The sequence below is a fragment of the Salmo salar genome, chromosome 17, assembly GCF_965601325.2.
Source record: "Salmo salar chromosome 17, fSalSal1, whole genome shotgun sequence".
NCBI classification, from domain to species: Eukaryota; Metazoa; Chordata; class Actinopteri; order Salmoniformes; family Salmonidae; genus Salmo; species Salmo salar.
Window position 1 is genome coordinate 25,746,642 of NC_138307.1, and position 20,435 is coordinate 25,767,076.

Sequence of the window (20,435 nt, forward strand, 5' to 3'; positions counted from 1 at the left end):
GAATTCATTTGTCAAGTTTAAGAAACCTTCCTAGCCATGTAATCATTTTTGACACAGTCATTGTAGAATGTGTTGGTGTCTCAGAATTTCATGAACACTCCATCACATGCTGTTTGCTTACTTTTGAGCCAGGCAATGATTGTGTTCGGTTTATTTTGTTTTTGAAATGAGTTTTCATCGATTATATACATACAGCATTGTTTTCATCCTCCATATTGTATTGTTAATCCTCTTCTCCAGATGGGTCTAGGGAAGACAATGCAGGCTATCTCTGTGGCCTACGCCTACAGACAGGAGTGGCCTCTGCTCATCGTGGTGCCCTCCTCTCTAAAGTACCCCTGGATCGAGGAGTTGGAGAGGTGGATCCCTGAGCTCAACCCTGGAGATATTAACCTGGTGGAGACCAAGAGTGACACACTGTACGTTACCCATTTTAACTTGACCTGGACCTGGACTCTGGTCTGCTTTTCCTGCGCTACTTGGTTGTGGTCCTGGTTGTCCTACTGAAGTTCTCCACCTGTTAAAATGCAGGTTCATGTTTTTGTTTGTTCTGGAGGCACCTCTGCAGAGTGGTCACTAACTAGCACAGCCACAAAGTCATCAAATCTTAAACCTAACCTTAACCACACTGCTAACCCTAATGTCTAACCCTAACCACACTGCTAACCCTAATGTCTAACCCTAACCTTAACCACACTGCTAACCCTAATGTCTAACCCTAACCACATTGCTAACCCTAATGTCTAACCCTAACCACACTGCTAACCCTAATGTCTAACCCTAACCACACTGCTAACCCTAATGTCTAACCCTAACCACACTGCTAACCCTAATGTCTAACCCTAACCACACTGCTAACCCTAATGTCTAACCCTAACCACACTGCTAACCCTAATGTCTAACCTTAACCACACTGCTAACCCTAATGTCTAACCCTAACCACACTGCTAACCCTAATGTCTAACCCTAACCTTAACCACACTGCTAACCCTAATGTCTAACCTTAACCACACTGCTAACCCTAATGTCTAACCCTAACCACACTGCTAACCCTAATGTCTAACCCTAACCTTAACCACACTGATAACCCTAATGTCTAACCCTAACCTTAACCACACTGCTAACCCATAATGTCTAACCCTAACCTTAACCACACTGCTAACCCTAATGTCTAACCCTAACCACACTGCTAACCCTAATGTCTAACCCTAACCACACTGCTAACCCTAATGTCTAACCTTAACCACACTGCTAACCCTAATGTCTAACCCTAACCACACTGCTAACCCTAATGTCTAACCCTAACCTTAACCACACTGCTAACCCTAATGTCTAACCTTAACCACACTGCTAACCCTAATGTCTAACCCTAACCACACTGCTAACCCATAATGTCTAACCCTAACCTTAACCACACTGCTAACCCTAATGTCTAACCCTGACCTTAACCACACTGCTAACCCATAATGTCTAACCCTAACCTTAACCACACTGCTAACCCTAATGTCTAACCCTAACCACACTGCTAACCCTAATGTCCAACCCTAACCTTAACCACACTACTAAACCCAATGTCTAACCCTAACCTTAACCACACTGCTAACCCTAATGTCTAACCCTAACCACACTGCTAACCCATAATGTCTAACCCTAACCTTAACCACACTGCTAACCCTAATGTCTAACCTTAACCACACTGCTAACCCTAATGTCTAACCCTAACCACACTGCTAACCCATAATGTCTAACCCTAACCTTAACCACACTGCTAACCCTAATGTCTAACCCTGACCTTAACCACACTGCTAACCCATAATGTCTAACCCTAACCTTAACCACACTGCTAACCCTAATGTCTAACCCTAACCACACTGCTAACCCTAATGTCCAACCCTAACCTTAACCACACTACTAAACCCAATGTCTAACCCTAACCTTAACCACACTGCTAACCCTAATGTCTAACCCTAACCACACTGCTAACCCATAATGTCTAACCCTAACCTTAACCACACTGCTAACCCATAATGTCTAACCCTAACCTTAACCACACTGCTAACCCTAATGTCTAACCCTAACCTTAACCACACTACTAAACCCAATGTCTAACCCTAACCTTAACCACACTGCTAACCCTAATGTCTAACCCTAACCACACTGCTAACCCATAATGTCTAACCCTAACCTTAACCACACTGCTAACCCTAATGTCTAACCTTAACCACACTGCTAACCCATAATGTCTAACCCTAACCTTAACCACACTGCTAACCCATAATGTCTAACCCTAACCTTAACCACACTGCTAACCCATAATGTCTAACCCTAACCACACTGCTAACCCTAATGTCCAACCCTAACCCTAACCACACTGCTAACCCTAATGTCTAACCCTAACCACACTGCTAACCCTAATGTCTAACCCTAACCACACTGCTAACCCTGTCTAACCCTAACCACACTGCTAACCCTAATGTCTAACCCTAACCACACTGCTAACCCTAATGTCTAACCCTAACCACACTGCTAACCCTAATGTCTAACCCTAACCACACTGCTAACCCTAATGTCTAACCCTAACCACACTGCTAACCCTAATGTCTAACCCTAACCACACTGCTAACCCTAATGTCTAACCCTAACCACACTGCTAACCCTAATGTCTAACCCTAACCTTAACCACACTACTAAACCCAATGTCTAACCCTAACCTTAACCACACTGCTAACCCTAATGTCTAACCCTAACCCTAACCACACTGCTAACCCTAATGTCTAACCTTAACCACACTGCTAACCCTAATGTCTAACCCTAACCACACTGCTAACCCTAATGTCTAACCTTAACCACACTGCTAACCCTAATGTCTAACCCTAACCACCACACTGCTAACCCTAATGTCTAACCCTAACCACACTGCTAACCCTAATGTCTAACCCTAACCACACTGCTAACCCTAATGTCTAACCCTAACCACACTGCTAACCCTAATGTCTAACCCTAACCACACTGCTAACCCTAATGTCTAACCCTAACCACACTGCTAACCCTAATGTCTAACCCTAACCACACTGCTAACCCTAATGTCTAACCCTAACCACACTGCTAACCCTAATGTCTAACCCTAACCTTAACCACACTGCTAACCCTAATGTCCAACCCTAACCTTAACCACACTACTAAACCCAATGTCTAACCCTAACCTTAACCACACTGCTAACCCTAATGTCTAACCCTAACCTTAACCACACTGCTAACCCTAATGTCTAACCCTAACCCTAACCACACTGCTAACCCTAATGTCTAACCCTAACCACCACACTGCTAACCCTAATGTCTAACCCTACCAACCACACTGCTAACCCTAATGTCTAACCCTAACCATCACTGCTAACCCTAATGTCTAACCCTAACCTTAACCACACTGCTAACCCTAATGTCTAACCCTAACCACACTGCTAACCCTAATGTCTAACCCTGACCTTAACCACACTGCTAACCCTAATGTCTAACCCTAACCTTAACCACACTACTAACCCTAATGTCTAACCCTAACCTTAACCACACTACTAAACCCAATGTCTAACCCTAACCTTAACCACACTGCTAACCCTAATGTCTAACCCTAACCACACTACTAACCCTAATGTCTAACCCTAACCTTAACCACACTGCTAACCCTAATGTCTAACCCTGACCTTAACCACACTACTAAACCCAATGTCTAACCCTGACCTTAACCACACTGCTAACCCATAATGTCTAACCCTAACCTTAACCACACTACTAAACCCAATGTCTAACCCTAACCTTAACCACACTGCTAACCCTAATGTCTAACCCTAACCACACTGCTAACCCTAATGTCTAACCCTAACCTTAACCACACTACTAACCCTAATGTCTAACCCTAACCTTAACCACACTACTAACCCATAATGTCTAACCTTAACCACACTGCTAACCCATAATGTCTAACCCTAACCTTAACCACACTGCTAACCCATAATGTCTAACCCTAACCACACTGCTAACCCTAATGTCCAACCCTAACCTTAACCACACTGCTAACCCTAATGTCTAACCCTAACCTTAACCACACTGCTAACCCTAACCACACTGCTAACCCTAATGTCTAACCCTAACCACACTGCTAACCCTAATGTCTAACCCTAACCTTAACCACACTGCTAACCCTAATGTCTAACCCTAACCACACTGCTAACCCTAATGTCTAACCCTAACCACACTGCTAACCCTAATGTCTAACCCTAACCACACTGCTAACCCTAATGTCTAACCCTAACCTTAACCACACTGCTAACCCTAATGTCTAACCTTAACCACACTGCTAACCCTAATGTCTAACCCTAACCTTAACCACACTGCTAACCCTAACCACACTGCTAACCCTAATGTCTAACCCTAACCACACTGCTAACCCTAATGTCTAACCCTAACCCTAACCACACTGCTAACCCTAATGTCTAACCCTAACCACACTGCTAACCCTAATGTCTAACCCTAAGCTTAACCACACTGCTAACCCTAATGTCTAACCCTAACCACACTGCTAACCCTAATGTCTAACCCTAAGCTTAACCACACTGCTAACCCTAATGTCTAACCTTAACCACACTGCTAACCCTAACCACACTGCTAACCCTAATGTCTAACCCTAACCACACTGCTAACCCTAATGTCTAACCCTAACCCTAACCACACTGCTAACCCTAATGTCTAACCCTAACCACACTGCTAACCCTAATGTCTAACCCTAACCTTAACCACACTGCTAACCCTAATGTCTAACTATAACCTTCAATTAAGACCAAAAAGCTAATTTTTGTTTTCATGATTTTTACAACATAGTACATGTTGACTTTGCAGCTGGTCTATCTAAGGGAGATCTTTCAGTTCTGCCTCCTGGACAAGACTCATGACAATAAACGTTAACCTGCAGTTTAAAATTGTAAATGTGAAAATGTATATTTTCATTCCTGCTAAATGAATGTCTATTTTCTCAATCAATTTAGTTCAAGTTGACAGTATCAGCACAGCAGCAGTCAATGTTTTCACTGTTAGAGATTATTGATCATCGGTGTGTCTGTCCACTCTACAGAGGCAGTACGGTAACACTGTTAGAGATTATTGATCATCGGTGTGTCTGTCCACTCTACAGAGGCAGTACGGTAACATTGTTAGAGATTATTGATCATCGGTGTCTCTGTCCACTCTACAGAGGCAGTACGGTAACAGTGTTGGGTTACGGGCTGCTCACCAAAGACCCATTATAACACACTATAACCCATACATAACACATTATAACCCTCTGTGTCTGTTATATAGGGGAATCAGTAGCAATAAGGTAACAGTGTTGGGTTACGGGCTGCTCACCACAGAAGCATTATAACACACTATAACACATTATAACCCTCTGTGTCTGTTATATAGGGGGATCCGTAGCAGTAAGGTAACAGTGTTGGGTTACGGGCTGCTCACCACAGAAGCATTATAACACACTATAACACATTATAACCCTCTGTCTGATAATATAGGGGGACCAGTAGCAGTAAGGTAACAGTGTTGGGTTACGGGCTGCTCACCACAGAAGCATTATAACACACTATAACACATTATAACCCTTTGTGTCTGTTATATAGGGGGATCAGTAGCAGTAAGGTAACAGTGTTGGGTTACGGGCTGCTCACCACAGACCCATTATAACACACTATAACACATTATAACCCTTTGTGTCTGTTATTTTACATTACATTTTAGTCATTTAGCAGACGCTCTTATCCAGAGCGACTTACAAATTGGTGCATTCACCTATAATATCCAGTGGAACAACCACTTTAGGGGGATCAGTAGCAGTAAGGTAACAGTGTTGGGTTACGGGCTGCTCACCACAGACCCATTATAACACACTATAACCCATACACCAAAGACCCATTATAACACATTATAACCCTCTGTGTCTGTTATATAGGGGGATCAGTAGCAGTAAGGTAACAGTGTTGGGTTACGGGCTGCTCACCACAGAAGTATGCCCCCTGGTGGAGGCTCTGACCAGACAGAGGTTTAATGTGGTGGTGGTGGATGAATCCCACTACCTCAAGTCCAGGAACGCAGCCAGGTCTAAGATACTGGTACCACTCATCCAGAACGCCAAGCGGGCCATCCTACTGACGGGCACCCCGGCCCTGGGACGGCCAGAGGAGGTACGGTACCCCCGAAGGTCCAAACATCTGAACACGCCATCCCCCGATCACACATTTCTGTTCTATTCTGACATTTCAACCAGCTTGGCCTGCTGGGATCCTATACATTCCTTTTGTCTGCCTTCAGTATTTCACAGACACAGATAGGTATTGAACCTGTCTGTACCTAGAGGAAGCATGAAGGGCTGGTTAAATACAGATGGTCTGGGATTTAAAGGGTCTGGAAGCCATTGCAGCTCTGTTCTTTCTGTAGTATTTCTAACTTTAAAATGACACACACACCACAGAGCCCGTGCCAGAGAAGCAGCATCCCTCCCTTCCTTCCACCCACACGTTACTATTGTTCACTACAGCAAAGCTTTCACTCCCCTGTTGAACAGCAGAGTATTCTTGGCTCCACTGTGCCGCTGCAGGGCTTTGATGAGGACATTCACACTGACTGTACTTATTCACATGGTTGCTGCCTGAAAAGCTCCATTTGAATAATTGTCCATTATTATCATCATGGCAGAAATGTTCCGTTTAGTGCCTTGAAGAGTGATGATGGTTAGAATGGAGGGGGAAGAACACATCTGCCACACCTCTCTCTCTCTCTCTCTCTCTCTCTCTCTCTCTCTCTCTCTCTTATTTATGTATGTATATATATATATATATATATATTCCATTTATTATGTTTCCACAGCTCTTTATGCAGATAGAGGCTCTCTATCCTAGGATGTTTGGAACGTGGAGTGACTACGCCAAACAATACTGTAACGCCCACTACAGGTAACGCCCTACGCACACATACAAACACACAGTAATATTGACATGGTGAAAATGTTACATCTCCCACTTTCCTCCCAAAATGACAAACAGCAGTGTGTACATACTGGGCATAATGACACTGCAGCAGACAGACACACTGACCCAAACCCTGGTGTCTGTCCCTCCCAGGTTCTGTGGTAACAGGAGACAGTGGGACTGTTATTGTCTGTCCCTCCCAGGTTCTGTGGTAACAGGAGACAGTGGGACTGTTATTGTCTGTCCCTCCCAGGTTCTGTGGTAACAGGAGACAGTGGGACTGTCGTGGTGCCTCTCATCTGGAGGATCTCCACCAGCGTCTCAGTGAGATCATGATCCGGAGGCTGAAGGTCCACGTCCTCCCCCAGCTACCCCCCAAAATACGCCAGCGGATCCCCTTCGACCTGCCCAAAGACGCTGCCAAGGTAACGGACGGACAGACAGACAGGAAGACAGACCGAAACACACACACACGCTGACAAACGGCTGGACGGACGGACGGACCCCTCTAGGCAGAGGGGAGACGGGGTGCTAAATATTCTGAAAATATCCCATCATTATCATATCTCTCTCTCTCACACTTCCCCACCCTCCCTCTCTTGCTCTCCCATCCTGTTGCTCGGCAATAGTATCCAATTTACACTAATTATCATTTTATCTCCCATTGCCATATGGTTTTTATTTCAGTCTTGCCCTTTTCTGTTCATAAGTAAAGTAGCCTTTCATTCTGATCAGCACTAGCTGTCTGTTCTATAAAACTGAATTAATATTCAAACATTAGCCAGGTCATTTCTATTTCATTGAGCTATATTTCCATCATATCTGTATTTTGTGGGCTCTTTTATTTACATTTTTACATTTGAGTCATTTAGCAGACGCTCTTATCCAGAGCGACTTACAGTAGTGAATGCATACATTTCATACAACTCATACATTTTTTTTTTTTCTGTGCTGGCCCCCCGTGGGAATCGAACCCACAACCCTGGTGTTGCAAACACCATGCTCTACCAACTGAGCTACAGTTTTATCCACGATGAGCTCTGTGGACAGTATACTCGGCTCTCTACCCTGTGAGCTCTCTACCCTGTGAGCTCTATACCTCAAATAAAATGTATTTATAAAGCCCTTCTTACATCAGCTGATATCTCAGTGCTGTACAGAAACCCAGCCTAAAACCCCAAACAGCAAGCAATGCAGGTGTAGAAGCACGGTGGCTAGGAAAAACTAGGAAGAAACCTAGAGAGGAACCAGGCTATGAGGGGTGGCCAGTCCTCTTCTGGCTGTGCCGGGTGGAGATTATAACAGAACATTGCCAAGATGTTCAAATGTTCATAAATGACCAGCATGGTCAAATAATAATAATCACAGTAGTTGTCGAGGGTGCAACAGGTCAGCACCTCAGGAGTAATGTCAGTTGGCTTTTCATAGCCGATCATTGAGAGTATCTCTACCGCTCCTGCTGTCTCTAGAGAGTTGAAAACAGCAGGTCTGGGACAGGTAGCACGTCCGGTGAACAGGTCAGGGTTCCATAGCCGCAGGCAGAACAGTTGAAACTGGAGCAGCAGCACGGCCAGGTGGCCTGGGGACAGCAAGGAGTCATCAGGCCAGGTAGTCCTGAGGCATTGTCCTAGGGCTCAGGTCCTCCTCCGAGAGAGAGAGTATTAGAGAGGGCATACTTAAATTCACACAGGACACCGGATAAGACAGGAGAAATACTCCAGATATAACAGACTGACCCTAGCCCCCCGACACATAAACTACTGCAGTATAAATACTGGAGGCTGAGACAGGAGGGGTCAGGAGACACTGTGGCCCCATCACATATACAGTGCCTTGCGAAAGTATTTGGCCCCCTTGAACTTTTCGACCTTTTGCCACATTTCAGGCTTCAAACATAAAGATATAAAACTGTAATTTTTTGTGAAGAATCAACAACAAGTAGGACACAATTATGAAGTGGAACGAAATTTATTGGATATTTCAAACTTTTTTAACAAATAGAAAACTGAAAAATTGGCCGTGCAAAATTATTCAGCCCCCTTAAGTTAATACTTTGTAGCGCCACCTTTTGCTGCGATTACAGCTGTAAGTCGCTTGGGGTATGTCTCTATCAGTTTTGCACATCGAGAGACTGAAATTTTTGCCCATTCGTCCTTGCAAAACAGCTCGAGCTCAGTGAGGTTGGATGGAGAGCGTTTGTGAACAGCAGTTTTCAGTTCTTTCCACAGATTCTCGATTGGATTCAGGTCTGGACTTTGACTTGGCCATTCTAACACCTGGATATGTTTATTTGTGAACCATTCCATTGTAGATTTTGCTTTATGTTTTGGATCATTGTCTTGTTGGAAGACAAATCTCTGTCTCAGTCTCAGGTCTTTTGCAGACTCCATCAGATTTTCTTCCAGAATGGTCCTGTATTTGGCTCCATCCATCTTCCCATCAATTTTAACCATCTTCCCTGCCCCTGCGGAAGAAAAGCAGGCCCAAACCATGATGCTGCCACCACCATGTTTGACAGTGGGGATGGTGTGTTCAGGGTGATGAGCTGTGTTGCCTTTACGCCAAACATAACGTTTTGCATTGTTGCCAAAAAGTTCGATTTTGGTTTCATCTGACCAGAGCACCTTCTTCCACATGTTTGGTGTGTCTCCCAGGTGGCTAGTGGCAAACTTTAAACGACACTTTTTATGGATATCTTTAAGAAATGGCTTTTCTCTTGCCACTCTTCCATAAAGGCCAGATTTGTGCAGTATACGACTGATTGTTGTCCTATGGACAGAGTCTCCCACCTCAGCTGTAGATCTCTGCAGTTCATCCAGAGTGATCATAGGCCTCTTGGTTGCATCTCTGATCAGTCTTCTCCTTGTATGAGCTGAAAGTTTAGAGGGACGGCCGGGTCTTCGTAGATTTGCAGTGGTCTGATACTCCTTCCATTTCAATATTATCGCTTGCACAGTGCTCCTTGGGATGTTTAAAGCTTGGGAAATCTTTTTGTATCCAAATCCGGCTTTAAACTTCTCCACAACAGTATCTCGGACCTGCCTGGTGTGTTCCTTGTTCTTCATGATGCTCTCTGCGCTTTAAACGGACCTCTGAGACTATCACAGAGCAGGTGCATTTATACGGAGACTTGATTACACACAGGTGGATTCTATTTATCATCATTAGTCATTTAGGTCAACATTGGATCATTCAAAGATCCTCACTGAACTTCTGGAGAGAGTTTGCTGCACTGAAAGTAAAGGGGCTGAATAATTTAGCTTGCCCAATTTTTCAGTTTTTTATTTGTTAAAAAAGTTTGAAATATCCAATAAATTTCGTTCCACTTCATGATTGTGTCCCACTTGTTGTTTATTCTTCACAAAAAAATACAGTTTTATATCTTTATGTTTGAAGCCTGAAATGTGGCAAAAGGTCGAAAAGTTCAAGGGGGCCGAATACTTTCGCAAGGCACTGTACCTCTGTACCCTGTGAGCTCTATACCTGGTGAGTTCTATATCGTGTGAGCTCTATACTCTGTGAGCTCTAGAACTCGATACCGTGTGAGCTCTAAACTCTGATCTCTATATCCTGTGAGCTCTATACTCTGAGCTGTATAAACTCTGTGTGAACTCCATAATCTCTGAACTAGCTCTCTAGTCTAGTGTGTAAACTCTGTGAGCTCTATACCCTGTAAGCTCTATAGCTCTACCTTGTGAGCTCTAAACTCTGTGTACTCTATACTCTGCTATGCATAATCTCTTAATTAGCCTCTGTGAGCTCTCTAGTCTAGTGTGTAAACTACTCTGTGAGCTCTAAACTCTGTGCCCTCTGTCCTCCGCTACGCTCCTCTCTGTGCTGCTGTGTAAGGCTGAAGTAATGAGGTAGAACTCATCCTCTGTTCCCTCTCATCCTCTGTTACCTCCGTCAGCCAACGGAATGCATGGCCAGCACATTCCCTCTTTTCTCTCTCTCTGATCTCTCTCTGTCATCTCTCTGATCTCACTCTGATCTCACTCTGATCTCACTCTGATCTCTTTCTGTCATCTCTCTCTGTCATCTCTCTCTGTCATCTCTCTCTGTCATCTCTCTCTGTCATCTCTCTCTGTCATCTCTCTCTGTCATCTCTCTGATCTCACTCTGCTCTCTTTCTGTCATCTCTGTCATCTCTCTGATCTCTCTCTGTCATCTCTCTGATCTCACTCTGATCTCTTTCTGTCGTCTCTCTGTCATCTCTCTGATCTCACTCTGAACTCTTTCTGTCATCTCTCTCTGTCATCTCTCTGATATCTCTCTGTCATCTCTCTGATCTCACTCTGATCTCTCTCTGTCATCTCTCTGATCTCACTCTGATCTCTCTCTCTCTCTCTCTCTCTCTCTCTCTCTCTCTCTCTCTCTCTCTCTCTCTCTCTCTCTCAGTACAAAGAGACCTCACCTGCTGCTGCACTCCAAAATCACATGCTGTCAACACACACACACACTCCTCAGCCTACGCTCTCCACTGGCTGGCTAATTAATGGACTGTATGTATGCAGTCAGTGTGAATGAAATAATGAATATATGCATGTATGGGGTTTATCTACAGTGCATTCAGAAAGTATTCAGACCCCTTGACTTTTTCCACATTTTGTTACGTTACAGCCTTATTCTAAAATCGATTACTTTTTTTTTAATCCTCAGCAATCTACACACAATACCCCATAATGACTGTTTGCTATGAGGCTCAGCTGCATCCTGTTTCCATTGATCATCCTTGAGATGTTTCTACAACTTGATTGGAGTCCCTCTGTGGTAAATTCAATTGTTTGGACATGATTTGGAAAGGCACACACCTGTCTATATAAGGTCCCACAGTTGACAGTGTATATCAGAGGCACAGGAATTGTCCATAGAGCTCCGAGACAGGATTGTGTCGAGGCACAGATCTGGGGAAGGGCCTTGGTTAGGGAGGTGACCAAGAACCTGATAGTCACTCTGACAGAGCTCTAGAGTTCCTCTGTGGAGATGGAAGAACCTTCCAGAAGGACAACCATCTCTGCAGCACTCCACCAATCAAGCCTTTATGGTAGAGTGGCCAGATTCTCTGGTCTGATGAAGCCAAGATGGAATCTTTGGCCTGAATGCCAAGTGTCAAGTCTGGAGGAAACATGGCACCATCCCTACGGTGAAGCATGGTGGTGGCAGCATCATGCTGTGGGGATGCTTTTCAGCGCAGGGACTAGGAGACTAGTCAGGATCGAGGGAAAGATGAACGGTGCAAAGTCCTCAGACTGGGGCGACGGTTCACCTTCCAACAGGACAACGACCCTAAGCACACAGCCAAGACAACACAGGAGTGGCTTCAGGACAAGTCTCTGAATGTCCTTGAGTGGCCCAGCCAGAGCCCGGACTTGAACCTGATCGAACATCTCTGAAGAGACCTGAAAATAGCTGTGCAGCGACACTCCACATCCAACCTGACAGAGCTTGAGAGGATCTGCAGAGAAGAATGGGAGAAACTCCCCAAATACAGGTGTGACAAGCTTGTAGCGTCATACCCAAGAAGACTCAAGACTGTAATCGTTGCAAAAGGTGTTTCAACAAAGTACTGGGTAAAGGGTCTGAATACTTATGTAAATGTGATATTTCAGTTTTCTATTTTTTATAAATTAGCAAACATTTCTAAAAAACTGTTTTTGCTTTGTCATTATGGGGTATTGTGTGTAGATTGAAGGAGAAAAATAACAATTTAATTAATTTGAGAATAAGGCTGTAATGTAACAATGTGGAAAAAGTCCAGGGGTCTGAATACTTTCCAAATGCCCTGTGTGTCTAAATATCATAATATATGTCTTTGTATTTACATACCAAAGTTAAGGGGACATGTATGTGACTGTGTCTTAGTTGTAAATGAGAACTTGTTCTCAACTGGCCTACCTGGTTAAATAAAGGTGCCTCAGATATGTATAATTCAGATGTATCTGTCTGGTGTATCTGTTGTCCTCTCAGAGCTGCTTCCTACTGCCTTTCTACAGTAATACCCCTAACTCCCTTAAATACTCCTTCATACTGCCTTTCTACAGTAATACCCCTAACTCCCTTAAATACTCCTTCATACTGCCATTCTATAGTAATACCCCTAACTCCCTTAAATACTCCTTCATACTGCCATTCTATAGTAATACCCCTAACTCCCTTAAATACTCCTTCCTACTGCCTTTCTACAGTAATACCCCTAACTCCCTTAAATACTCCTTCCTACTGCCTTTCTACAGTAATACCCCTAACTCCCTTAAATACTCCTTCCTACTGCCTTTCAACAGTAATACCCCTAACTCCCTTAAATACTCCTTCCTACTGCCTTTCTACAGTAATACCCCTATCTCCCTAAATACTCCTTCATGCTGCCGTTGTACAGTAACTCCCCTAAATACTCCTTCATACTGCCGTTGTACAGTAACTCCCCTAAATACTCCTTCATGCTGCCGTTGTACAGTAACTCCCCTAAATACTCCTTCATACTGCCGTTGTACAGTAACTCCCCTAAATACTCCTTCATACTGCCGTTGTACAGTAACTCCCCTAAATACTCCTTCATACTGCCGTTGTACAGTAACTCCCCTAAATACTCCTTCATGCTGCCGTTGTACAGTAACTCCCCTAAATACTCCTTCATACTGCCGTTGTACAGTAACTCCCTTAAATACTCCTTCATACTGCCGTTGTACAGTAACTCCCCTAAATACTCCTTCATGCTGCCTTTCTACAGTAACTCCCCTAAATACTCCTTCATACTGCCGTTGTACAGTAACTCCCCGAAATACTCCTTCATACTGCCGTTGTACAGTAACTCCCCTAAATACTCCTTCATACTGCCGTTGTACAGTAACTCCCCTAAATACTCCTTCATACTGCCGTTGTACAGTAACTCCCCGAAATACTCCTTCATACTGCCGTTGTAGAGTAACTCCCCTAAATACTCCTTCATACTGCCGTTGTACAGTAACTCCCCTAAATACTCCTTCATACTGCCGTTGTACAGTAACTCCCCTAAATACTCCTTCATACTGCCGTTGTAGAGTAACTCCCCTAAATACTCCTTCATACTGCCGTTGTAGAGTAACTCCCCTAAATACTCCTTCATACTGCCGTTGTACAGTAACTCCCCTAAATCCTCATTGTGTTTCACCTTGAGAGCAGACTGTGTGTGTGATTTATTGTATTGGGCCAGTGTGTTCTCCATCTTCAACATCCCCTTGTCACAATCCAGCTATAATTGGGCTAGCCCATGTGACCTACCTAGGCACTACTGACGTGAGGAGAGGAGAGGAGAGGAGAGGAGAGGAGAGGAGAGGAGAGGGGAGGGGAGAGGAGAGGAGAGGAGAGGAGAGGAGCAGCGTCTTTGGGAATTGTCTTCTTTTCTCCCTCCTTTCTCTCCACCTGAAGGAGGAGAAGTAGGCTACCATCCACAGCAGCATGTTCTGCCCTTAGAGCTGCAAACAGAGAAGAGGGGGAAGAGAAGGAAACAGACAGGCCTTTTGACACGTGTGTGTGTGTGTGTGTGTGTGTGTGTGTGTGTGTGTGCAGGAAGCGAGCGGCAGCTTGGAGGAGTGGGAGCGCCTGATGAGGACGATGGGTTCGGGGGTCTCTGCCACAGACAACCCCTTCACTGAAGTCATGGGGCTCGTGACACGCATGTACAAACAGACCGCCATCGCTAAGGTACAGTGTATATACACACACAGGCACCTAACCCCCTCCTGGCCCAGCACTTCTGCACCGTTCTAGAAAAGGGTCTCTCTTTCTCTCTCTTTCTCTCGCTCTCTCTTTCTCTCGCACTCTCTCGCTCTCTCTCTCTAGAGAGATTGTTTGTTGAAGGGCGGTGTCAAAAGGTGAAAAGCATGTTTTTTTCTTCTTAGGTGCAAGGCCCTCCCTCCCATAGGTTATTATGCTTCACATTACTCAGAGCGCATCGCCATGGGAACAGAGTGAAGGTCTGCCACCCCTTAGTGAAAGCATTCTGGCTGGCCATCATAACTCTGGACAGCTATAACTGTGGCCTTTCAATTCCTCTGTTTTTTCTAAAGTAAACCTTTTCGCACAGCAGACCGAACCCAAATATAGCAGAACCTTTCCAAGGTGTTAATTCTAATGGGGTTGCCATGGTAACACCACCAGGCAAGAATGTCAGCCGTTAACTTCCAGGTGACTTTAAGTGAAGGAAGCTGGCTTGGTACGCAGGATACAAACGTTTTTCAACAGTCAACAGAAAACAAGCACAGATAGTACCTCCCCCTGTTTCGCTCTGTTTTGGACAGTTTTACTTTTGTTTGGTGTCTAACTGAACATGACCCAGGCTCCTCTGTAATAAGGACCCTGCACCAAGGTTAACAAAGCCTCAGACAGCCTCAGCCTGCTGAACGTAATCAGCGGAGGAATCCTTCCTCACCGGTTGGCTTGTTTCGCTCCGTCTTGTTTGCTGATTGTTTTTTTCTCTCAGTTTCCCTTCCTCCTCCTCCGCTTGATTAAAGTTCACCGTTGCGTCGCTGTAGACGTGTCATCCTCCTGTCTCATTTCCTCGCCCATCCCTTTTGGTTGGCTGCTGCTACACACACTGACAGAAAATAACTTTTTGGGGAGGTGAGTGGATACACACACACACATCTCATGTCACTTCTGAAGCGTATGTGAATGCCTGGCGAGTGGACCATGGATGCATCCCAAAGTGCACCCTATTCCCTACATGGTGCACTACTTTTGACCAGAGCTCATTGGGCCCTGGTCAAAAGTAGTGCACTACATAGGGAATAGGGTGTCATTTTGGGACCGAGTTTGGCAGTGTGGAGGGGGACAGGGTTTTTATTTTTACCCCGTCTACCAGCAGCAGCAGATGCTCCCAATTACCCAGAGACCCTGCTGCCTCTGATGATGGACTTTAAAGAGAGATAACATATCACTGCTTCAGTGGACAGGAAGTTTGTGTTGCACTAATTAAACTTCTGCAGAGTTAAAAGCAACCCAGTAATGAGAAGTTCCCATTAGCAGATGGAGGAGGGGGCTTCTAGCTAGACCTGCTTAGACCTACTTTCATTATCCCCCTCTGAGAGGAAAGGCCTTCTCATAATTAACAGTCCATCTCTCTAGGTGAGCGAGGAGAGACTGGTGAGAGACTGGTGACAGAGGTCTGAAGTCCAGGAGGTGTGTGGCATGTGGACAGCAGGACAAGACTGTCGATTGGGGGGGGGTCGTATAAGTGGTCCTTCATGACAAATATATGTGAAGTCTTGAGTATGTGTCTCATAGCAATTCATGATTCATTCCCTTCCTTCCATTGGTTGATTTCCCCTGTATGGCCTTTGCATAGAGATGTATTGTAATATGTTGTTATTGCATTTCTATTGGCCCCTCTGTGGTCTCCTCCTATAGGCCGGAGCGGTGAAAGACTACATAAAGATGCTGCTGGAGACTGAGAAGTTAAAGTTCCTGGTGTTCGCTCATCACCTGACCATGCTACAGGCATGTACCGAGGCTGTCATCGAAGCCAAGGTAACTGTTGTTCACTCATCACAACTAATGGACACGCACACCTCTCCCACTGTTCAGCAGCCCCTTCTGTCACAAATTCACCATTAAGGGGCCATCTCTCTCCCTCTCCCTGACACAGCACACAGATGTGCCCTCAGGTACTTTCTCAGACCTGTCAAACTATTGTGGAGTTGATTCCATACCTGTCTTCAAATCCTAAAACACTTACAGGTTGAGGAAGTTACTCTAGAAGCTAGCAGATTCATTACTTACCAACAACAGCTGCAAATCCCACTAAAACTACATCCCACTTTGAAGTTCACTTGTCTTGCTTTGTCCAACAACACTTTCATGAATCTAGCAAAGTTTTGTGGTTCAGAGTGCAGTATTCTTTTTTGTTTCATAGTGAAACATGTTTGCTAGCAAAGGGCTTTGAAGAAAATAAGATTTCAGCTAATAGGGAAAAGTATCTAACAAAATAACTAATCTGAACAAAAATATAAAGCAATATGCAACAATTTCAAAGATTTTACTGAGTTACAGTTCATATAAAGAAAACAGTAATTGAAAGAAATGCATCTATGGATTTCACATGACTGGGAATACAGATAGGAATCTGTTGGTCACAGATGCCTTTAAAAAAAAAAAAAAAGGAGGGGCGTGGATCAGAAAAAACAATCGGTATGTGATGTGACCACCATTTGCCTCATGCAGCACGACACATCTCCTTCGCATAGAGTTGATCAGGGTGTTGATTATGGCCTGAGGAATGTTGTTCTGCTCCTCGTCAATGGCTGTGCGAAGTTTCTGGATATTGGCAGGAACTGGAACACGCTGCCGTACACGTCGATCCAGAGCATCCCAAACATGCTCAATGGGTGACATGTCTGGTGAGTATGCAGGCCATGGAAGAACTGGGATATGGATGCCTGATGAAGACCTAAGGGTCAAAATGTTGTTATAAACAAATATCACCTGGGAGCATGAGCAGCAGTGTGCAGCGTTTTCCTCTCTGTTTTCCATGAGTTTGTCTACAACTCCAGCACCTGCAGAAAGTACCTGGATGTGGGTATGTTCTTCAGCTTTTGTACGTAGAAGAACTGGGACAATTTCAGATTCCATGAATTATGTCCAGATCCTTGCGACATGGGGCTGTGCATTATCATGCTGAAACATGAGCTGATGGCGGCAGATGAATGGCACGACAATGGGCCATGGTCGTCACGGTATCTCTGTGCATTCAAATTGACATCGCTAAAATTCAATTGTGTTCGTTGTCCGTAGTTTATGCCTGCCCGTACCATTCACAACATTGACATCAGCAAACTGCCCGCGAATATGACGCCATACACGTGGTCTGCAGTTGTTGGACCTATTGCCAAATTCTCTAAAATGACATTGGAGGTGGGTTATGGTAGAGAAATGAACATAAAATGATCTGGCAACAGCTCTGGTGGACGTTCCTGCAGTCAGCATGCCAATTGCACGCTCTCTCAACTTGAGACATCTCTGGCATTGTGTTGTGTGACAGAACTGCACTCCCTCACTAGCTTTAAGCACCAGCTGTCAGAGCAGCTAACAGATCACTGCACCTGTACATAGCCCATCTGTAAACAGCCCATCTATCTACCTCATCCCCATTCTGTATTTATTTATTTATTTATCTTGCTCCTTTCCACCCCAGTATCTCTACTTGCACATTCACCTTCTGCACATCTACCATTCCAGTGTTTAATTGCTATATTGTAATTACTTCGCCACCATGGCCTATTTATTGCCTTAACTCCCTTATCTTACATAATTTGCACTCACTGTATATAGACTTTTTGTTTTCTATTGTTGTACTGTATTATTGACTGTATGTTTTGTTTATTCCATGTGTAACTCTGTGTTGTTGTATGTGTCGAATTGCTATGCTTTATCTTGGCCAGGTCACAGTTGCAAATGAGAACTTGTTCTCAACTAGCCTACCTGGTTAAATAAAGGTGAAATATATTATTTATTTTTAAATGTAAAAAAAAAATGAGTGGCCTTTTATTGTCCCCATCACACGGTGCACCTGTGTAATGACCAGGCTGTTAAATCAGCTTCTTGATATACCACACCTGTCAGATGGATGGATTATCTTGGCAAAGGAGAAATGCTCACTAACAGGGATGTGCATAAAATTTGAGAGAAATAAGCTTTTTGTGCATATGGAGCATTTCAGCTCATGAAACATGGGACCAACACTTTACATGTTGTGTTAATATTTTAGTTCAGTGTTCTACTGGTTAAAAGCTTTAAAAAATCTACTCATTCAAGGGTTTTTCTTTATTTTTACTGTTTTGTACATTGTAGAATAATAGTGAAGACATCAACACTATGAAATAACACATTAAATTATGTAGTAACCAAAAAAAGTGTTAAATAAATCTAAATATATTTTAGATTTGAGATTCTTCAAAGTAGCCCCCCTTTGCTTTGATGACAGCTTTGAACAGTCTTGGCATTCTCTCAACCAGCTTCATGAGGTAGTCATCTGGAATGCATTTAAATTAACAGGTGTGCCTTGTTAAAAGTTAATTTGTGGAATTTCTTTCCTTAATGCGTTTGAGCCAATCAGTTGTGTTGTGACAAGGTAGGGGTGGTATACAGAAGATAGCCCTATTTGGTAAAAGACCAAGTTCATATTACCGTAAATTCCGGACTATAAGCCGCAACTTTTTTCCCAGGCTTTGAACCTCGCGGCTTAAACGATGACGCGGCTAATATATGGATTTTTCCCGCTTTCAATTTTTTTTGCTCCAAAAAAACACATTCTGTGACGTGCTCAGTTTTTTGGCGGCATGAAGCTTTCATTAGACCAATGAAATTGCCGAACGGGTTACGGTCAAACAACTTTTTTGATTACTGTTTAGATTAAATCGAGCGCTCTCAAACTTCCCATCATTCTGATTACGGTAGTCATTTTGTCACCCTCATCATGGCAAAGACACGGAGAAATGCATATGATGCAGCTTTCAAGTTGAAGGCGATTGATCTGGCTGTTGGAAAAGGAAATAGAGCTGCTGCACGGGAGCTTGGTCTTAATGAGTCGATGATAAGACGTTGGAAACAGCAGCATGAGGAATTGACTCAGTGCAAAAAGACAACTAAAGTTTACTGCAAATTTTTTTTTTTGTTACAAGCCGTGTTTCGTTAAAGCCTGTGTAAAGTTCATTTGTTTCAATGTACCGGTAGGCACCTGCGGCTTATAGACATGTGCGGCTTATTTATGTTCAAAAAAAAAAAAAAAATTTAATTCAGTGGGTGCGGCTTATATTCAGGTGCACTTAATAGTCCGGAAATTACGGTATACATTTACATTTACGTCATTTAGCAGACGCTCTTATCCAGAGCGACTTACAAATTGGTGCATTCACCTTATGATATCCAGTGGAACAACCACTTTACAATAGTACATCTATATCTTTTTTTTGGGGGGGGGGGTTTAGAAGGATTACTTCATCCTATCCCAGGTATTCCTTAAAGAGGTGGGGTTTCAGGTGTCTCCGGAAGGTGGTGATTGACTATTATGGCAAGAACTGCTCAAATAAGCAAAGAGAAACGACAGTCCATCATTACTTTAAGACATGAAGGTTAGTCAATCCGGGAACATTTCAATATCTTTGAAAGTTTCTTCAAGTGTAGTCGCAAAAACCATCAAGCGCTATGATGAAACTGGCTCTCATGATGACCGCCACAGGAAAGGAAGACCCAGAGTTACCTCTCTTGCAGAGGATAAGTTCATTAGAGTTACCAGCCTCAGAAATTGCAGCCCAAATAAATGCTTCACAGAGTTCAAGAAAGAACCACATCTCAACATCAACTGTTCAGAGGAGACTGTGTGAATCAGGCCTTCATGGTCGAATTGCTGCAAAGAAACCACTACTAAAGGACACCAATAAGAAGAAGAGACTTGCT

General features: G+C 43.9%; 1 protein-coding gene across 1 annotated transcript in view; it reads left to right on the plus strand.

Annotated features, from left to right (window-relative positions):
- The window catches only part of LOC106592442 (DNA annealing helicase and endonuclease ZRANB3), a 70,462-nt gene that overhangs the window by 8,526 nt on the left and 41,501 nt on the right, over positions 1–20,435 (plus strand). Inside the window, exons 5-10 of the mRNA XM_082963695.1 lie at positions 241–419; positions 5,993–6,224; positions 6,907–6,992; positions 7,261–7,432; positions 14,553–14,687; positions 16,392–16,511. Coding sequence (XP_082819821.1) covers positions 241–419; positions 5,993–6,224; positions 6,907–6,992; positions 7,261–7,432; positions 14,553–14,687; positions 16,392–16,511 — 924 coding nt within the window. The remainder of the gene's footprint in view (positions 1–240; positions 420–5,992; positions 6,225–6,906; positions 6,993–7,260; positions 7,433–14,552; positions 14,688–16,391; positions 16,512–20,435) is intronic.